We start from the raw sequence: 21387 nt of genomic DNA on the forward strand, positions 1-21387 counted from the left end.
TCAGACTGTCAAACCTCAGTGGGAAGGTAGGGGAGGGTGGGGGTAAGGGGGAGAGAACAACCAAAGGACTTGTATGCATGCTTATAAGCTTAACCAGTGGTCACAAACAGGGGGGTGGGGGCATGAGTGAGGAGGGCATGAGTGGGGTTTAGGAAGGTAATGGGGGGGAGGGATCAGGACAAGTATGTAATACCTTAATCAATAAAGAAATTAAAATAAAATGCCAAGGGCTAAAGACAAAGAGAGAATCTTAAAAGCAGCAAGAGGAAAACATTATTACCTACAAGGGAGTGCCCATATGACTGTGAACTGATTTCTCAACAGAAACTATGCAGGCCAGAAGTGAGTGACAAGAAATATTCAAAATGATGAATAGAAAGGACCTACAACCAAGATTACTCTACCCAGCAAAGTTATCATTTGAAAATTGAAGGTCAGATAAAGAGCTTCACAGATAAGAAAAAGCTAAAGGAGTTCATCACCACTCAATCAGTATTTTATGAAACTAGAGTAGGCCTTCCTTCCCCTGGCTGCAGACACTGGCTTCGCTCTGGCATCCGAGACCCGGGCTTCCCTCAGGCCATTGGCAGGCACCCAGGACCCAGGCTTCCCTCACAGCCCGGACTTCATCCGGAAGGATGTCTTGTCTAAATAGCATATTATTATGCTTTTATTATTATAGATGTTGAAGGGTATTCTTTAAGAGCAAGAAGAAAAAGATAAAAAATATGAACAAAATGGCAACAAATACATACCAATCAACAACTGAATCTAAAAATCAAAATAAATGAATAAGAAATCTAATGAACAGATTAAACCTGTGAATAAAAGAACCAGATGCAGGAAATGGAACAGACTGACGATTCCCAGAGGGAAGGGAGGGGGATTAGTGAGCCTCAATCACATTCTGATTAATATACCTAACAAATACTAATTTACAATTTGAAAAGATAGGAACTTTTATAAATTGAACAAGTGAATATAAACACAAGACTACAGGAGAAGGGACTTCAATTTATTCAAAATGTTATCCACTATACTGAAGAGCAATACATAAATATATAGGAGCAATACTGCTAGAGACTTCCTTAATGAATTAAGATATGAGATGGCTACAGAATGAGTTATTTCTTTTTAGCTGATCCCTTTGATTGGTGGATTTTTCAAATAAAAATTCAAAGGTCATGCAGGCTTACTACCCAGATTATTTCAGTAAAAATGCTACTTGGCACTATGTAATGAAATTTGTTTAAATAACTGCTCCAGAACATTTCTGAATGTTTGTTCAAAAACCTCTGTCTTGCATAAGGGATGTAATCCCCAGTGATTAAGTCTATTTCATTTTTTAATCTATCTCTGATATCAGCAGCATTAAGTACCACAGATGATTCTCTGTGATCTATGGGAGGATGTTGCCACAAAGCTTCCTTGGCAGATTATCCTAAGCACTCTCTTTTCTACCTTCCTAAGCACTCTCTTTCCTACCTTCCTACACTACCCTAGGTTAACTTATGCCAATAATCAAGTTCTCTGATACCAGGTATATTATTATCTGTAACTTTTTGAAATCACAATTCCAATTCCAGTGGTATTTCAAAGCACTGAGGGCAAGTGTCAAGCTAAGGTTTTCTCAAGGTAAAGTCAAAGCTATGAAGTTTCCCCCACCCTAAGGAGCATTTGTATTTATTTATTTATTTTTTAATATATTTTATTTATTTTTTACAGAGAGGAAGGGAGAAAGATAGAGAGCTAGAAACGTCAATGAGAGAAATCATCGACCAGCTGCCTCCTGCACACCCCCCACCGAGGACGTGCCCGCAACCAATGTATATGCTCTTGACCGGAATCGAACCTGGGACCCTTCAGTCCGCAGACCGACGTTCTACCACTGAGCCAAACCGGCTTCGGCAGGAGCATTTGTATTTATTTATTTATTTATTTATTTATTTATTTATTTATTTATTTATTTTATTGATTTTGTACAGAGAGGAAGGGAGAGAGATAGAGAGTTAGAAACATCGATGAGAGAGAGTCATCGATCAGCTGCCTCTTGCACACCCCCTACTGGGGATGTGCCCGCAACCAAGGTACATGCCCTTGACCGGAATCGAACCCGGGACCCTTCAGTCCCCAAGCCGACGCTCTATCCATTGAGCCAAACCGGTCCCGGCAGGAGCATTTGTATTTAAATGGAGTTTACTAATCCCAAATAACAGTGAGCAGATTTTGAACAGAAAAGCCCTTTGTACTTTGGACTAGAACAGTGGTCGGCAAAGAACAGTGGCTCTTCCACAAAATACCACATTCGGGCATGCACATATAGTGTGACTGAAACTTTGTGGCCCAAGAGCAGAAGTCGGTTTTCTGCTCTCAAAAATTTCAATCGTTGTACTATTGATATTTGGCTCTGTTGACTAATGAGTTTGCCGACCACTGGACTAGAAGAACTGGAAACTCCAACTAAAAAAGTTTAATAATGGGAGGCAGTTGTTCAGTAGTTAAAGGAACCCAGCTAACCAGAACTGACAAGGAAATAAGCAGGAAAGAAAATACAGATGACCATACAAGTTCTCTTTTCAAGTGGCAATTAGTTCCTTTTTGAATGTTAATAAGAGGCAAAACTAAGCATGGCAGTTTTTATGTTCCTAGTAGTATCACAGCATAAAATAATTCTCTCATAGATTGTGGGTGGTGTGTTTATTGGGGGTGCCAGTTGGGATGTAATGGCAATAAACTAATGAAAAAATTAGGTAGATCTATATTATTGATGAGGATAGTTATCTCAAAAGAACAAGTAACAGAATGTTAAGTAAGCATTAGCCTATCTACATTTAAAAATATGAAGAGAATAATATAGAAGGATACCCACCAAAACTTAGTTGTTATTATGAAGCACATGAGATGAAAAAAACATGAATGGATACTTGATTTTTTTACTCTATTTTTCAAGATTAAAATTTTATTTTGATTTTAATGTAAGTATGCATTTCTCTTCTTTCTAGATAGAGCAAATTGGTGAGTGAAGATGGCTAGCATTCACTTTGATAGTAACTGCAAAATGCAGAGTTAAATATCAACACAGAAGGTGAACATTAGGCATATATTTCTTTGAAAATTGGTCCTCAAATATATTTTATGGAAGGCTTATTAATAATGTTCACTGCTTTTAACCCCTATGTTCATAGCAGCACAATCTACAATAGCCAGAATTTGGAAACAGCCTAGGTGTCGGTCAGCAGATGATTGGATCCAAAAACAGTGGTACATCTACACAATGGAATACTATGCTGCCATAAAAAAGAAGGAATTCTCATCATTTGCAGCAACCTGGATGGAATTGGAGAACATCATGCTGAGTGAAATAAGCCAATCAATGAAAGAGAAACACCACATGACCCCATTCATTTGTGGATAATAAAGATCATTATAAACTGATGAACCAAAAGATAGATATAGAGACAGTAAAGCAACAAGCAGATTGTCAAATTACAGCAGGGAGGGTAGGAGGATCTGGGGGAGATAATAGATCAACCGAAGGATTTGTATACATGCATATAAGTACAACCAATGGACATAAAACTCTGGGGAGGGAGGAGATATGTGGGAGGGAGGGAGGGGGGCAAAAAAAAATCATTAAAATATGTAAAAAATTAATTAATTAATTAAAAAAAATAATGTTCACTGCTTTTAATAGTTATTTTTAAAAACCCAAACAATTTAAATATAAATTTTATGCCTGAACTGAGATATAGCAACAGTTTTAGGCAAAGCAAGGTGTCATATAAGGAAAAGTACTTTGCTGCCACCTGGTTTTTCCATACTTAAATTTCAGTATGAACAAACATACTCACTTTATATAAACTCAGATCAGACATATATTTACTATACTGTACATGTAAATACCCAATAGCTGATAATGATTAGCTCTGTATGTATGAATAATTATGATATTCTCATGGTTGTACATACTCAAAAAGTCTTAGCTCAATATCTCTGATATACAAGACTCTTTTGAAAACAAAGTTTTAATTTGTAGGAATTAGGAGATTGTATATGAAGGTTCACTATAAAAGTCTTTTAACTTCTTTATAAATATTTTAAGTCTAAAATGTTGGGATAAAATATTGAACTGTAGGTTTAAAAGAATCCTGGTAAAATCTAAATGTCTACTATCTCAGGCAATGCTGTGTACAATGCTAAAACAAAAGTTTGTTAACTCTTCTTTCTCAAACAATTCTGATTATATCACACCTCTGGTTTAAAACTTCGAGTGAGTGTTTAAAGGCAATTGTTCTGCAATCTGAAATTTACTTTGAAATACATAAAAAATTAAGATGGATGAATGAATGGATAGAAGGATGAACATATATGTGATAAAACAAGGATACCAAAATATTAACTAAGTGGTAGGTATATAGATATTGACTATATAATTTTTTTAGCTTTTCTGTATGTTTGAAATTTTTTCAAAATAAAATATTGGAAAACAGCTTCAATTAACTATTCTGTACAATGAAAAGTCAAATTCTTGGCCTGGCTTACTACACCCATTATGTAACTCTAGCCTTTTTAGCATTGCCCTCCCTCCACCTAACTACCTGAGTTCCAAAGGATCTCTTGCTTCCATGCCTTTGTATATAGTGTTTACTCAGAGTAGAGTGTCCTTCATACTTGTTGAACTTATCATTTGATATTCCACTTAAATGTCAATACCATCTTGAAACTTTCTAAATTTCCTCAAGCAGAATAAAGGACTTTTCCTTCTATGTTCTTGGCACATATTTCTATTATAAAACTGTTCATTCAGTTTTATATGTCTGTGTTCAGAGCCCCTTAAGACCTTGGAGGGCAAGAATTTTGTCATCTTCATTTTGGTATTCCCAAAGCCCAGTAAAGTGCCTGGTACACTTACAGGAGCTTAATGTTTGCTGAACAAATTAGGTGGCGGTACCAATTAATGTGCTCCAATTTATATTTACCCTCTAAGTTATTTCTTGAATCCAACTTGATCGTCTCTAATCCTAATGCCACTTGCCTAGTTCAGGTCTTTTTTCTAGATTACTACAACATCCTAACAGTCCTCCCAGTGTCTATTCTTATTTTTCCATCATCATAATGTTGCCTGAATTTGCTCTTCAATGTAAAACAAGATTAACAAAAGTCAAATATTCAGTAATGATTTAAATAATCAGGATAAAAGGATTTTCTTAAAACTTTTTAAGAACAATTTGTCCACCTGCTGAGAGTTCTCAACCTCCTACTATTTGTACCTTACTTAGGTAGTCCTAGCACTGTCCCTGCCCTCAAGAAACTTTCAAACTAATGAGAAAAACAGACAGGAAACAAATACAATGTGATAAATACCATAATTACCTGGGTGATGCAAAGGAAGGAAATAACTCACAGGGGTATGGCTGTGAAAGTTTCACTGGAATTGACATATTTGATATGCAAAGGGGGGGAAAAGAAGCTGGAAAGAAGGGTTGGGAATCTTTAGGGCAATGAATGCCTAGCTTCAGAGTATCAACTTACCTCTTATCAATGAGGAGCTAATTAGGGTTTTCTATTACACAGAGTGACAAGATCAGGTCTGTTCAGAAGGGTAGCTAACAACACTGACTGGTGGCAGGAAAGTTTGGTATTTGGAATGGGCGTTTTTTTATTAACGAGGTAAAAGGGATGATTTCTTAATATCCTGGTAAACCCACAAATTCATTCAATTTCTTTTTATTTTAGTAAACATTCACTCATCTTCTTACCTTGTCTTCATAGCCATTATCTGTAACATAAGTTGGAGGCTTTCCGGGATTGCGATAAAGAATGAAATCTCGACTACATGGTAGAAAACAAAGGCAGATGAAAAGAGATAATTTAGCATATGCAAGAGGTAGTTATATGTATTTATGCTTTAAAACTGACCTTATTCATAAAAATAATTCAAATGTTTAAGAGGCTAAATAATGCTAACAAGCTACTGGACTGTAAATGGCAGACAAGCTACTGGACTGTAAAGTTCTTTAGATTTTTAAAAACATATCTTAATTTAGAGGAAGGGGCAGTAAAGATAGATTACCAACTTTATGTTTGTGAGTTTTGGAGGCTTCCATTTATTTAAAACAAGGTGCACAAATTTTCCTTGATAAAAGACCAGATAATAAATAATTAGCTTTTGCAAACCCTGTTTTATTCAGCTTTCATTTTGTAGTATAAAAGCAACCATAGACAATGATAAACAAATGCACATGACAGTGTTCCAATAAAACTTTATAACATCTGTCACCCCATTGATCGCCAGGGTTGATTCGGCTGATCTGGCTGGCTAGGCGGGTGTCCCCCTCCTCCCTCACCGATCCATGTGCGTCCCTCCCGAAGCTGCGCGCTCGGTCGAAGAGGACGACTTTCCCCCAAGAGGAGAGGACAGGTCTTCGGCCAAGGGTATACGAGTAGCTGCGCTCCCCTGCTAGAACCTCCAAACAAGCTCCCAATAAAACTTTATAGACACTAAAAATTGAATTTCATATAATTTTCACATGTCATAAAACGTTATCCTTCTTTTGATTTTTAACCATTTAAAATTTTAATATATTTTATTGATTTTTTTTACAGAGAAGGAGAGGGATAGAGAGTTAGAAAGATCGATGAGAGAGAATCATCGATCAGCTGCCTCTTGCACACCCCCTACTGGGGATATGCCTGCAACCAAGGTACATGCCCTTGACCAGAATCGAACCTGGGACCTTTCAGTCGGCAAGCCGACGCTCTATTCCACATGTGTCAAACACAAGGCCCGCGGGCCAAATCCGTCCCGCCAGGCCTTGCAATGTGGCCCGCACCGTGCTGTCATCACTGCACTCCGCTGCGTTTCCATCACAATGACAGTTTATGACTGTTCAGTAAACCATTCGGCCCGCGATTTAGGCTGGATTTTAGATTTTGGCCCCTTCTCTGATTGAGTTCGACACCCCTACAGTCTATTCACTGAGCCAAACCAGTTTCGGCTTAGCCATTTAAAACTTTAAAAAGCATTCTCAGCTCTAGGGCCATACAAAAGCAGATGGCAGAACAATTTAAGAGCTATCCCGATTTGAAAGCCACCTGCCCAATGACTCTGCTATACTACCTCTTGCTGGGTTTAGTGAGAAAAGAGCAGACCACAAAAACACTAACTTGAACAAGTCCCCATAACAAGAAGGTTCTGACTCTACCCAGGTATATGCCATCTCACCATCCTCAGAATTGTGAAGGAGTCTTATACAGATCAAACTTCTCAAATGAACAAGATTCCCACAAGCCTCTAACCTATATTATATAGCTTTCTCAAAACCCTAAGGATTAGCCACAGAATATATATGCATAACCCATAGACACAGACAATAATATGGTGTTGGCCAGCAAGAAGGGAGGGCCAAGGTTGGGTGGAGGTGGGCAAAGGGCAGTGGGGAATGGGGACATCTGTAATAGTGTAAAAATTTTTTTTAAAAACCTACAGCTTTCAGATATGCCACTTTTGCAGTTTCAAAACAAAACTTTCAAAGCATTAGAGGAGTGTTTCTCAAAATTTCCCCCATGATCACCTCCCAAAAGAGACACTAGACTTTTCTTAATTTCCCTATGATAAGGTGAGCAGACGTCCCGCTTTTGGCGGGACAGTCCCGATTTTTAACAATTTGTCCCGCGACATTTTAAAAAAGTCACAAAAGCGGGACATCTGGTCACCTTACATGAAATTTTAATGTTCACAGTATTTAAATTTGTTGTCCTTGAACCAATTTCTACCCTCATGGAAGCAATACAACCCTATTGAGGATGCATGCAAAAGAGGCACAAAGTTAAACAAAATTCTAAAATAAGCTTTCTAATTAGCCACAGAGACAATAACAGCAGTTCTTAAAAGTCTTTTATTCTTCCATTCAAACTGACACAAATGCTAGAAATTCTCCACCTAAAATTACACTAATGAACTTTGCTTAGACCTCTTCCTTCTAAACAATGGATCGAATCTAAAATTTTCCCAATACTAAAGGGAATTTAAATAGAAACCTGGTGCGAGGGCGCGCACACACACACACACACACACACACTCCCCCTTTAAAAAAAGGAGATTCCACTTACTTATAAATTAGAGAAAGAGCTCTTATTTCCAGCTGTCCAGCACTTTCCTAAATATAAATAGTTTTTATAAACATTGAGTAGCTAGAAAGTACAAGTTTTTGCAAGTTTATAATTTTTTTAGATGAAGAATTTGTAGAATACGATATAACTTGCTTTTTGAGACTTGGGATACTATGATAGTTACTAATTAACATAAACTTATTGTGGAAAAAAAGGACCCAAAGACCTTAGTTATTAAGTAACAAAGACAGTTAATATGGGAGATTTAAAAGGCACAATAAAAATGTAATTAGTGTAAAAATATGAAGTTAGCAGGGTATAAGTACATGTGTTTTAATCCCAGAACTATGGAATTAATTTAATCACATAAACTTTTAATTAAATATGTTTATGGATCTTACTTCCACTTAAAGATAACTACAATTCGGGAGAGGAGAATTGTTTAATAACCTCCTAGTAACATTCATTACCACCCCCCCCATTAAAATGATAATGGCTTAGGTTTGTCCAATTCCCAAGCAGCATGTATTCTTTCACTCATCTATGGATGATAAAATTGTTAAAACACACAATTCTCAATATTCAACACAGAATAGGTCAGCTGCCAGCTTATAAACTTTTGCAAGAACTATTTGATTCAACATAGGTGGCTACTTAAGAAACTAAATAGATTGGCTCTAGCTAAAGCAACAAGCTGAATAATTATTTAGGTCCTTATTCCAAATACTACTCTGAAAAGAGTAAACCCCCATATTTTATCTTACCTTGGGATCTCCCAACCGTTCCAGGTATTTCTCAAAAGATCCCTCCACATACTTCAAAAATAAAACAAACTCGACTTAACCAAATACATAGCATTACTAAAGTCTGATCATATTCTGCAATATTATCCTCCAATGATTTTTGTTCAGTTTAATAATTATGGTACTAAATTACTATTTTGCCCAGCACCTCTAGATTTGTACATATGCTATGGGTGGAGAAAAACTGTACTATAAAAGTATGTTAGGAATTGGTCCTGGCTTATCCGCACACCAGTGCATTTCCTCAACTGTTATGCCTATTAAGTTTCTTTTGAAATGTCAACTTGACAATTTACATAAATCAAGCAAGCCCAATAATTATAAGCCCAATATTTTAAATTTTACAGGAGACATGCATTTACAAAGTTAAAATTTTGAGGAAGTTTAAAGGGAATTTTATTAGTTTTAAAAAATCCCAGGGCACAAGGAAACTTTTTGGGGCAAATGTTCCTTCTCTTGATTGCAGTGGCAGCTGCATGACTGTATTGCCAAAACTAAAATTGCTCAACTTAAAAATGGTGATTTTTATTGAATGTAAAGTACACCTCAATAAAAATAAAATTACATTAAACTCAGGGAATATAAATCTCATTCCATACATACATACCTAGTATTAAAAATAACTAGAATTTTGAAATACAATTTTGAGTTTTTCTCAATCCTTTTAAACAGCTTTATTGAGAAATAATTGGCATAAAATAAAGTACACATATTTAAATAGCTGTCAAATAAGTCTTGACATATGTATGCACTCATGAAACCATCATGATAATCGTGATGGTGAATATATCCATCCTCCCCATAAGTTTCCTTGTGCCCCTCTCTAACTCCACTGACACACAAGCAATCACTGACCTGCTTTAATCACAACAGGTTGGTTTGCATTTTCTTTAGTTTTATATAAAGGAAATCATACAGTATGTACATTTTTGGGGAGCCTGACTTCTTTCACACAGCATAATTATTCTGAGACTCGTCCACATAGTTTTAAAAATTTACACACATATTTTTGTTACTCAAAATGTGGTCCACAAGCAAGCATCACTTGGGAGTTTGTTAACAATGCAAAAATCTTGGGCCCCAGCTCAGACCTACTACATCATAATTGTATTTTAACAAGGTCTCCAGGTGATTGGTATGCACAAAAATACTTGAGATGCACCACTTTACACCATGGTCTTACATTAAAGTAATTAATGAACAATCCTTTTCCCAGGTGTTGTAAAGACTGTAATTAACTTCAAGGTAATTAGCTTAAAAGTAAAAAAGCCTTCACATATTTTTAAAATTCAATGAAACCTGTCAAGAAAATTAAGAGTAAACCTCACACAAATATCCGTAATAAAAAGTAGAAGAAAAATAGTACTGGAAGGGCTAGATGTATGATAAAAATTTAATGGACTAATGAAAGGGCACACTTAATGTAAGATCTCGATAAAAATCTCTATTTGTTAACAAGAATTCAAGTACTTCAATGTATAGAAAGATGCCTTTTAAAAATTGTTTTAAAGTCAATCATTAGTGACAGAGCTCCAATTATCAGTTTGACACAGAAAAAGATGGATGTTTAGAACTACCGTATTTTTCGGACCATAAGACGCACTTTTTTCCCCCCAGAAGTGGGGGGAAAAAGTCCCTGCGTCTTATGGTCCAAATATAGCCTACACATATACTTTAAAAAAAAGTTTTTTTACTTGCCCAGCTCTGTGTGGTCTCTGTGTGCTTGCCCGGCTCTAAAATGGTTCTAAATGCTGCTGTTTACTTTACAGGGTTGATTACATGTGTTTATGACTGTGATGTTGGGTTTTAATGCACATAAAATATTTTAGGACACTATTTGTTTCAGAATCTTTTTTTCTTCATTTCCCTTCTCTAAAAACTGGTGCGTCTTATGGTCCGGAGTGTCTTATGGTCCGAAAAATACGGTAATTCGTTTCCTTACAATTAAGTTTTATAAGATTCTTCAAGCATTGTGCACTGAATTAAGTAAGAGAACAAATGGTGTTCCCATTTGTACATATTTTAAAATATATACATTTAAAAATATTAACATAGGCATACCTTTCGTGAACTATGATTAACTGTTCAAGAAAACAGTGGTATAGATAATACAAAACAGAAATAAGTACGACTTTTTAGGGTTTGAAGGTTTGTTTCTTGGTGCGTGGGAGTAAGAAAGTAATGGGAAGAATACAAATTGGGGTTTTTTTCCTTAGTTTTTAGAGTACAAAACAATCTAATTCTGGAGGTCCATAAATGTGCTAGCTAGGGTGAAGCTAGCAGAAAATTGAATATTTGCTGCTGATATTGAGAATATTACATATAATTTTCATATACAGGTGCTCAAAATTCATTTCCCATCTGCTACATATTCAAATGATAACTCTCCCTTGGGTATGTATTCTACTTACAGACTCAAAAGTTTGTTGATTTTCTCTCATATATGAGACACAAGCCTTCCTGATTTCCAAATGATGGACTTGGCTGCAAAACAACTAAAAAGAGAAAAACCGGCTTACTGTCAGCAGTCATTTGAAATAGAAACTTCTAAATTAAGACTAGGAACTGGACACTTAAAGTCACCCTTATTCAGAACGTATGTGGGAAATTAAGTCCTGATATTACTAACATCTGTTTTTGTCTCCTTTAGTGAGACTGGGGAGAAATTAATCTGTTACGCTGCCCCTTTTCTACTCTTTGTGGACACAGTTTGAATATTTTTCATTAGGCATAAAAATTTAGAGGAAACAGGGGCTGCTTATAAAGGATCAAGATAAATTTCAGTTTTTTCTTTAACCCCATTATTTTACCTCTCATTCATTCCAAAGTAGTATTTAGAAAACAGAAAAGATAGCAAAGGCACAGCAGTATATTTAGACTAATCAGCAAAGGTATGCACCAAGCTATTAAGTAGCAGGAAGACCCGGATATTTTTACTAGGAAAGAAAAAAAGGGGGATTTTTGTTTTTGTGGGCTACAGGTCTTCTAGCTAGAGTACCGTGCCACATTACAAACTCTAAAATCTAAGTATAGGGAAGATATATTTACTTTCCTTTTACCTGCTCCGAAATAGCCCGAAAGAGGCAAGAGGCATCCTTGGCAGTCAGCTTTCGAAACAGTCCTAAGCTGCCTAAATATTCATCCATTGTTGCCTCACTCATAGACTTCTGGCCGCAGTACTTTTTCCATCCTTTATGCATTGTACACGGAGGGTGGAGATGGAGAATGGAAAAAAGGAACACAAGTGTAGCCAGAAGAAAAAGCAAGGTTCGGGTAGGAATGGGTAGTAGTGACAAGGACTTGCTTATGCAGGTATCCGGAAAGCAGCCCAAAGTCCAGGCATGAGAAGGCAGTTGGAGTCAGCGTTGCAAAATCTTGACACTTCTCAGGAGCAGAAGCAAAGAGCTGGCTTCCCCAGGACTAGTCGAGATTCTGTGAAAAGAAGAGGAAGAACCAATGCTCCTAGGAATAGAGAACTAGACTTGAGAAAGACATGGGAGGGAGAAGGGCACTTGGAGAGCTACTTTGCTGGGGAAGAGTGGAATTAACCCAATCAGCCCAAGGTTGAGAGAGGTATGCACAAGCAGCTGAATTTTGGAACCAAAGGGAAGCTGAGTTTACAGCTTAACTCAGGGCAACTGCTCCACGAGGCTGCCAAGGAACTGCAATAACACCCAGGTGTATATGATGTAGCCTGGCCCACATTACATTGCTGTAAAACCTCTGCCCAAATTACCTGCTCCTATAGTTATATGGAAATGAGAGGGGGGAAATCTGAACCTAATATTAAGGTTTTGTATTAAGAATATCCTTTTAAAAGCGCCCTTAATATATAGGTACAGAGGTCACAATTCAAGCAAAGTAAAGTGCCAATGCAGTTATCTAAATATTTCAGAAAAAGGGATTCAGTTCTCCTCAGTGGTTGGCAAACTCATTAGTCAACAGAGCCAAATATCAACAGTACAACGATTGAAATTTCTTTTGAGAGCCCAATTTTTTAAACATAAACTTCTTCTAATGCCACTTCTTCAAAACAGACTCACCCAGGTTGTGGTATTTTGTGGAAGAGCCACACTCAAGGGGCCATGGCTCTCGAGCCAAGTTTGCCGTCCACGGTCCTAGATAATAATAACCCTATGATATGATCACAGAAACTAATTCCATTGGCTATGCTAGGAAACAGTGATACATTTATTGACTAATGTCTGCAAACTCTTGTATAGCTTTAAGAAAAAGAGAATATACAAAAAGTGTTTCTTAAAAATAAAAATAATTTTAATTGAAGCAGCATGAAAGGAACAATTTAGCCACAAACTTTTATTTTATTTTATTTTCTAAAATATATTTTATTGAATTTTTACAGAGAGGAAGGGAGAGAGATAGAGAGCTAGAAACATCAATGAGAAACATCGACCAGCTGCCTCCTGCACACCCCCCACCAGGGATGTGCCCACAACAAATGTACCGGAATCGAACCTGGGACCTTTCAGTCTGCAGACCGACGCTCTACCGCTGAGCCAAACCGGTTTTTAGCCACAAACTTTTAAAGAGTATATTTAAAATCCTGGGGCACAGCACTGTTGGACATTGAGAGTCATGTTTCAGTGTATTATTAGGGCACTTTTTCAGAAAAATTAAAAATTACTCTGAATTCTAAGAAAACCGAAGTAAAATATGACTGTACTTTATAAGGTTCAAAGACATGACTGCTCACTTGTATTACTTGAGTCCATGGTCAAGTGTCTTGTTTTTATTTAAATAACAAAATCCAATTCCCTTCTTACTTTTCTAAATGTTAAAAAAAAAAATAGATCAAAATCAGACTCTGGAGAAATTGCAAATTACAACTGACGTGAAAACTGTTTTTCTTGTAACTGTGGATCTAGTAATAATGCCTACAGAGAAAGCATCAATAATCAATTTTATAATTTAAGAATGAAATAAAAGCATGGTAGAGAAAAGAATAAAATCTTGACATCCTTTTTAATGTGCCAATCTGAAATTACCTTCACTAATTTATTTTTTAAAGAAACCATAACATTGAGGAAATTATTCCTTTTGTAAAAGTTCTGAAACATAATTTGGGAAGAGGAAATCACCATCTTTCTTTAAATCCACAAATTCATTGGAAAAAAAATTAAGGGTTATGAAAAGTACAAAGTCTTCATATTCATTGTACTTAAATGAAAAATAAGGTATATAAAATGCAAGTAATACTAATCTATATACTTAACTTTGAGGAATAAAGGAAGGGAAAACTGGGAAGACAGAGAGAGAGAATCAAAAATGGAAAGAACAGGAAATAAAAACTAGAGACAGAAAGACAAAAGGAGAAAGAGAAAAGGGAAAATAACACATAGAAAGCACACAAGACCCACACAAATAGAAATTGATTTTTGACAAAGAGTACAAGAGCAGTCTAATAGAGAAGACAGTAGTTTCATTAAATGGTGCTAGAACAATTGACAGCCATATGCAAAAGAAAAAAAAATGATTCTCAACCTATACCTCACACATTATATAGCAATTAACTCAAAATAAATCAAATACTTAAATGTAGAGTAAAACTTCAACTTTCAGAAGAAAGCATAGGAGAAAATCTTTAAGGCCTTGAGTCAGCCAGAGTTCTTAGATGTAATATAAGAAAAAAAATTAATTGGAATCAAAATGAAAATCTTTTGCTCTGCAAATGACAGAAGAACGATAATAAAAGCCAGACTAGGAGAAAATATTTGTACATTACCTATCTGACAAAAAAACAACAACAACCTTTTAATCAAAATATATAAAGAACTCTCAAAAGTCAACAGTAAGAAAACAATACAATTTTAAAATGGGCAAAATATTATACATTTCACTGACAATATGGTTAATAAGCACATAAAAGATATACAACCACTATGCTGTACACCTGAAACTAATATATTTAATATTAAAGCTATTTTTAAAAATATATTTTCTTGATTTTAGAGAGGAAGGGAGAGGGAAAGAGAAAGATAGAAACAGCAATGATGACAGATAATCATGGATCAGCTGCTTCCTACTTGTCCCCACTCATTCACATGCAGGTTTTTGTTTGGACATGTTTCTACTCTATTGGGTAATACCCAGGAATGTAGTTGCTGGATCATATGGCAAATGATGTTTAACTGTTTGAGGAACCGTCAGACCATTTCCCACAGCAGCAGCACCATTTTACATTCTCATCAATAATGTACAAGGGTTCCCATTTCTCCATATCCTATCAATATTCCATCTCTTGATTACAGCAATACTTGTGGGTGTGAAGTGGTAGCTCATTGTGGTTTTGTTTGGATATCCCTGATGGGAAATAATGTTGAGCATCTTTTTCATGTGCCTATTGGCCATCTGTATATCTTTAATGAAATACCACTACATATATCTTAGAATAACTAAAATAATTTTTTAGCAGACAATACCAAGTGTTGACAAGGATGCACAGCAACTGGAACTCTCATATGTTGGTGGTGGGAATATAAAATAGTAAAGCCACTCTGGAAAAATAGTTTAGCAGTTTCTTATAAAGTTAAATAAACATAGAGTTACCATTATGACCCAATAACCCCATTTTTTTTATTAGTATCTTTCCAAGATACCAAAAACATGTACATAAATGTATATAGCAGCTTTTTTCAAAATCATAATTCACCTAAAACTGGAAACAATCCAAACATCTTCAACTGGTGAATGGACAAACTGTCCCATAGCCATATAATAGAATATTCCCCAGCAATAAAAAAATGAAGCATTGATAGACACAGAACATGTATGAATCTCAAATGCACTGTGTTATGTGACAGAAGACAAATTTAAAGGCTACATACAGTATGACTGTATTTATATGTCATACTGGAAAGGCAAAACTATAAGAAGGGAAAACAGAGCAGTTGCTGCCAGTAGTTGGGGTGGCAGAGAAGGACTGACTACAAAGGGATAGCACAAAGGATGTATTGGGGTATCCGAAGTATTGTGGTAGTGGTTACATGAGTATGCATTTGTTGAAATTTATAGAATTGTACAAGAAAAAAAAATGCTACTTTTGCTGTATTTAAATTTTAAAAACGAATAAAACAAAAAGCAGTAGAAGGAATAGAATTTCGAGTTGAGGAGCTCACAGAACAGACAAGATTGGAGAAAAAAAGCAAGCAAATTATTGTAGAAGGTCAATCCAGGAAAGCCAACACCTAACCAACAGGAAGCTCAAAAAGATGATGAAAGTAGACGGGAAGAAATGATGGTGGTGATGATGATATCATGAAAATTCTAGTACTGCAGGATATGATTATCTTTATTTAGATTAAAAGGTTCCATGAAGTAGCCACAACAATGAAAACAAAAAATGATGATCAGCAACACACATAAAGTCAGGGGATAAAGAAAAGATTTTAAAATCTTTCAGAGAGGAAAAAAAGGGGTCACATACAAAAGATCATACATATGCATAGCAATAAACTTCTCAATAGAACTAGAAGCTAGAAAACAATATAGTTCAATATTTGATGAGAAAGCATTTCCAACCTTGAATTCTATATTACAGTATAAATCAGATGTTGGAGTTTTCAAAAATGAAATATTGAAATAATTTACTTTCTCTGAAAGATACTGGAGAAATATTCTAAACTAAAATAAAAAGTTTAAACCGCAGAATAAGGTAGGAAGGCACAGTATCCTGGAAATAGAAGCAAAGGAATTCCACTTTAAAGATGAAGGGGACCTCTGAGGACAAACATTTAGAAAGACAAAATAGAGAACAACCAGTTCAGGTAAAAGGACGAAGAACACCAGCGCAAACATTCCAAAAAGCTTTTATAAATAAGTAATAGAAGTTATAGATGACCTAATGTATTTAAACATACTAGGACATATACCTCTGTTGGAGAATTTGAGGATGTTTCTATAGAAAACTGAGCAAACAAAAAGAATAATATAAAAAAGGTAAAAGTCTTATAGAAAAGGAAATGTAATCAATGAACATGGCTCGGATGTAATCAACATTATTCTTAAGTAATTGTAATAATGTCAACACTAAAAACATCTCACAAGAACTGATAAAACTGCCTTTTTGTGTTTTTTAATGTAAATGTCATCAATAGAAGGTCATATATAGGAAGTAGGATCACAGATGGAGAGGAGTGGCACATAAAACTGCTGTTTCTTATAAGACTTGTAGAATCATTAATATTTTATATTATTTACATGTATTAACTTAAATAATAAAAATTAAATCTAACAGTTATTCAGTATGTTAGCAAGATACTCAATAGCAAAATAAACTGAAAAACAAGTAGAATTTTACAGCTACAAGGGATCTCTTATAGATGAAAAAATTGGGTTTCAAATAATTATAACTTGTACAAGTTTTCCCATCCATTCAGTAACAGTACCAGGATTACAACTATGTATTGTTCCACGATTATTATAAAGAGGAATTATATACCAAAGAAAAGATATGAACACAGGCTCAGAGGTGGTTAAATACAGGTTAACATAATAGTACAACAGGAATTTATTTAATACTGTCCTTTGAAATATCTATTGCAGCCCCTAGGGCAATGGAAGCTAAAGAGAAAATAAACAAATGGGACTACATCAAAATAAAAAGCTTTTTTACAGCAAAAGAAACCATCAACAAAACAACAAGAAAGCCCACGGTGTGGGAGAACATATTTGCAAATAATACCACTGATAAAGGTTTAATCTCCAACATTTACAGACAGCTTATACAAATAAATAAAAAGAAGATGAATGATCCAATTAAAAAATGGGCAATGGACCTAAATAGAATATTTTCAAAAGAAGACAAAAGGAAGGCCAAAAGGCACATGAAAACATGCTCAAAGTCACTGATTATCCGAGAGACGCAAATCAAAACAACAATGCGGTACCATCTCACACCTGTCAGAATGGCCAACATCAACAAATCAACAAATGACAAGTGTTGGCGAGGTTGCGGAGAAAAAGGAACCCTCATGCACTGCTGGTGGGATTGCAGACTGGTGCAACCACTGTGGAGAACAGTGTGGAGTTTCCTCAAAAAACTGAAAATGGAACTCCCATTTGACCCAGTAATCCCACTTCTAGGAATATATCCCAAGAAACTAGAAACACCAATCAGAAAGGATATATGCACCCCTATGTTCATAGCAGCACAATCTACAATAGCCAGAATTTGGAAACAGCCTAGGTGCCCGTCAGCAGATGACTGGATCCAAAAACAATGGTACATCTACACAATGGAATACTATGCTGCCATAAAAAAGAAGGAATTCTTATCATTTGCAGCAACTTGGATGGAATTGGAGAACATTATGCTGAGTGAAATAAGTCAATCAATGAAAGAGAAACACCACATGACCTTACTCTTTATCATCTGTGGATGATAAAGAACATTATAAACTGATGAACCAAGAGACAGATATAGAGAAAGTAAAGCAACAGACAGACTGTCAGATTACAGTGGGGAGGGGAGGAAGATCGGGGGGAGATAATAGATCAACCGAAAGACTTGCATACATGCATATAAGTACAACCAATGGACATAAAACCCTGGGGAGGGAGGGTATGCATGCAAAGGAGGGTGGGGGGCAAAAAAAATCAATAAAATATATTTTTTAAAAAAGTTTCTATACTCGTTAAACTCAATATTGTTATTGAATGAATGAATGAACAAATAGCTAATTATAGTACTCTGCTTATGTATTTCTATTGGTTAATATTTAACTAAAAATTAATGGTTCAAATTGAAATTTTCTCATTCTATGTTTATTGCATTGAGTTCTGTTGTAATATCCTAAATATAACATTATACTAAAGCTAAGCATTTCATCTGTGAAATAAAGATGCTCAACTTAAAAAGAAAGAAAGAAATATCTATTGCACCTGAAATCCCTTGGCTATTCTTCAGCAGCAAACTATACTAATCCTGTAAACCTCTAAAGCAGTGGTTCTCAAATAGAGGGCTTGATAAAACACAGATGGCCCCACACTCAGAGCTTGTCTCCGAGCTAGACTGGGTCCTGAGAATATCAAGTTCTCAAGTGTTGCTGATGCTACTGGTCCAGGACCACACTTTGAATAGCACTGCTTTAGAACAATGTGTTCCACAAGTTATTACTGTGTTGTTAAAGGAGTTTCAAAGCCAAAATTTCAGAAACACTGCATACTATAATCCTATTTTTGAGTTGCAAAAAAAAGGTTTGGGAAAAGCCAAGTCAAAGTTAAGCAGGTTAACTTAATCAATTTCAGTTATTAAGGTGTTGTATCCACTATAGCTATTACTTTTAAATTGTTTCAAAGTTTGAGAAATTTGCTATAGAAATTTTTCTGTGACTATAGCTAAAGTTGTTAAGATAATTAGCTAAGACACTGCATATCAAGTGAGTAATAAGTGCTTACTGAAGTATTGACAAATGTCAGTTGCCAAATAAAACAGTTAAAAATTATTCTTTGATAAAAGGAGAGACAAAAAACTGAAAATGGGACTCCCATTTGACCCAGTAATCCCACTCCTAGGAATATATCCCAAAAAACTAGAAACACCAATCAGAAAGGATATATGCACTCCTATGTCATAGCAGCACAATCTACAATAGCTAGAATTTGGAAACAGCCTAGGTGCCTGTCAGCAGAGGATTGGATAAAAAAAACTATGGTACATCTACACAATGGAATACTATGCTGCCATAAAAAAGGAATTCTCATCATTTGCAGCAACCTGGATAGAATTAGAGAACATCATGCTGAGTGAAATAAGCCAGTCAATGAAAGAGAAATACCACATGACCTCACTCATTTATGGACATTAAAGAACATTATAAACTGATGAACTAAAAGACAGATATAAAGACAGTAAAGCAACAAGCAGACTGTCAAATTACAGCGGGGAGGGTAGGGAGATTTGGGGGAGATAAGAGATCAACCGAAGAACTTGTATACATGCATGTAAGTACAACCAATGGACACAAAACTCTGGGGAGGGAGGGTATATATGGGAGGGGGGGCAATGTTAAAATATGTACACAGATAATAATTTAATTAAAAATAAATAAATAAATTAATTAATTAAAAAAAAAGGAGAGAGAGAAAGGGGGGGGGGGAGAGAAAGGGAAAAGGGGAGGGAGGGAGGGGACAAACCAGAAGGAAGGGAGGGAACAATTTTACCTAAATTCTCCTGGAAATTGAATCAAAGTTCAAATATACTTCCCAGAAAAATGTTTCCTAACCCTGATGGAGTTCCTTCCTTTAACATTGGAAAATAGTAGGAAGAAAATGATTGCCTTAAAGACATTTTAGGCACTGTACTCTAGATACCGATTAAAATAAAACAAATTGAAAAAGACAAAAATAACTAAAAATAAGTATTTATTTGATGCATCAGAAAACTGATGTGCTTTAACTTTATAATTACTACTTTTTATATTGTGATTAACTTGAAAATGTGATTTGTTACTTTATTTTAGTATATGTGCTGCCGAAGCGAGCACATAATTTGTTACTTTAATTGCTAGAATTCTTTCTTCTTTCACTGATCAAATGGAGAAATTCACTGTAGTACAACATATGAATATATTAATAATTCTAAGATAATTATATTCTAACATATTCCTCATCTTATATTGGAATTATATGTACAGAGAATTCTTATGTAAGATAATTCTAATATTTTAATTCTAAAATAACACTCCATGTTTCAACCAATTAAATAATGGATATGTCTGAATTTTCTAAGCATATACCGTATTTTCAGGTGTATAAGACGACCCCCTAATTTTACAGTTAAAACATAGGTTTAGGCCTATATTCACTGTATAAGACTACCCCCCACTTCAAAGAAAAGACTTACTTTGCCGTCAAGATTTACAGATAATTTTTGTGCAGTTTTGGTCTTTTGCCCCTGATTTTCGGTTGACTTTTATTCGTTTCAAAGGTCGTCTTATACGCCAGAAAATACGGTATTATCTGCAAGATATGTAGTTGTAAATGTATATGTAACATGATACTTCAGACTTATTTTAGTCTGAGAGGCAATACGTCCATGAAAACATTATGTACTTGGTTACACCACTTTCATCTCTGTGAGTGCATAATCTCTAAGTTCTCTTTAAGGTCTAAGAAACTGTGATTCTGTGAGTCAATGGTGAATAACAGATTTGCGCCCTCCCTTCAGTTGGTCAAATTTGTGATCAACATTAACCATAAAAATAACTTTTAGGGGGGATTAACCTATTATCCTGGCAAATTGTAGTGTTGATTAACCCATACAGAAATGGATAATAAATCTTACCTTACTGAAAATATTTGTAACTGTGTGGTGATGGACGTTAACTGAACTTACTGCGGTAATCGTTTTACAGTATATACACATATCAAACAATTATGTTGCATACCTTAAACTTATACAATGCTATATGTCAATTATATCTAAAAGTAGAAAAGACAAAGATAATACATG

At 35.3% G+C, this 21387-nt stretch overlaps 1 protein-coding gene across 1 annotated transcript in view; it reads right to left on the reverse strand.

Moving 5' to 3' along the window:
- Positions 1 to 21387, reverse strand: part of ALG13 (ALG13 UDP-N-acetylglucosaminyltransferase subunit) — a 79635-nt gene that overhangs the window by 43190 nt on the left and 15058 nt on the right. The window contains 7 exon segments of the mRNA XM_036454428.2: positions 5760 to 5832; positions 8113 to 8159; positions 8877 to 8927; positions 11327 to 11410; positions 11975 to 12116; positions 12118 to 12316; positions 12319 to 12347. Coding sequence (XP_036310321.1) covers positions 5760 to 5832; positions 8113 to 8159; positions 8877 to 8927; positions 11327 to 11410; positions 11975 to 12116; positions 12118 to 12316; positions 12319 to 12347 — 625 coding nt within the window.

Source organism: Pipistrellus kuhlii, unplaced genomic scaffold, assembly GCF_014108245.1.
Source record: "Pipistrellus kuhlii isolate mPipKuh1 unplaced genomic scaffold, mPipKuh1.p scaffold_m20_p_29, whole genome shotgun sequence".
Lineage (NCBI taxonomy): Eukaryota > Metazoa > Chordata > Mammalia > Chiroptera > Vespertilionidae > Pipistrellus > Pipistrellus kuhlii.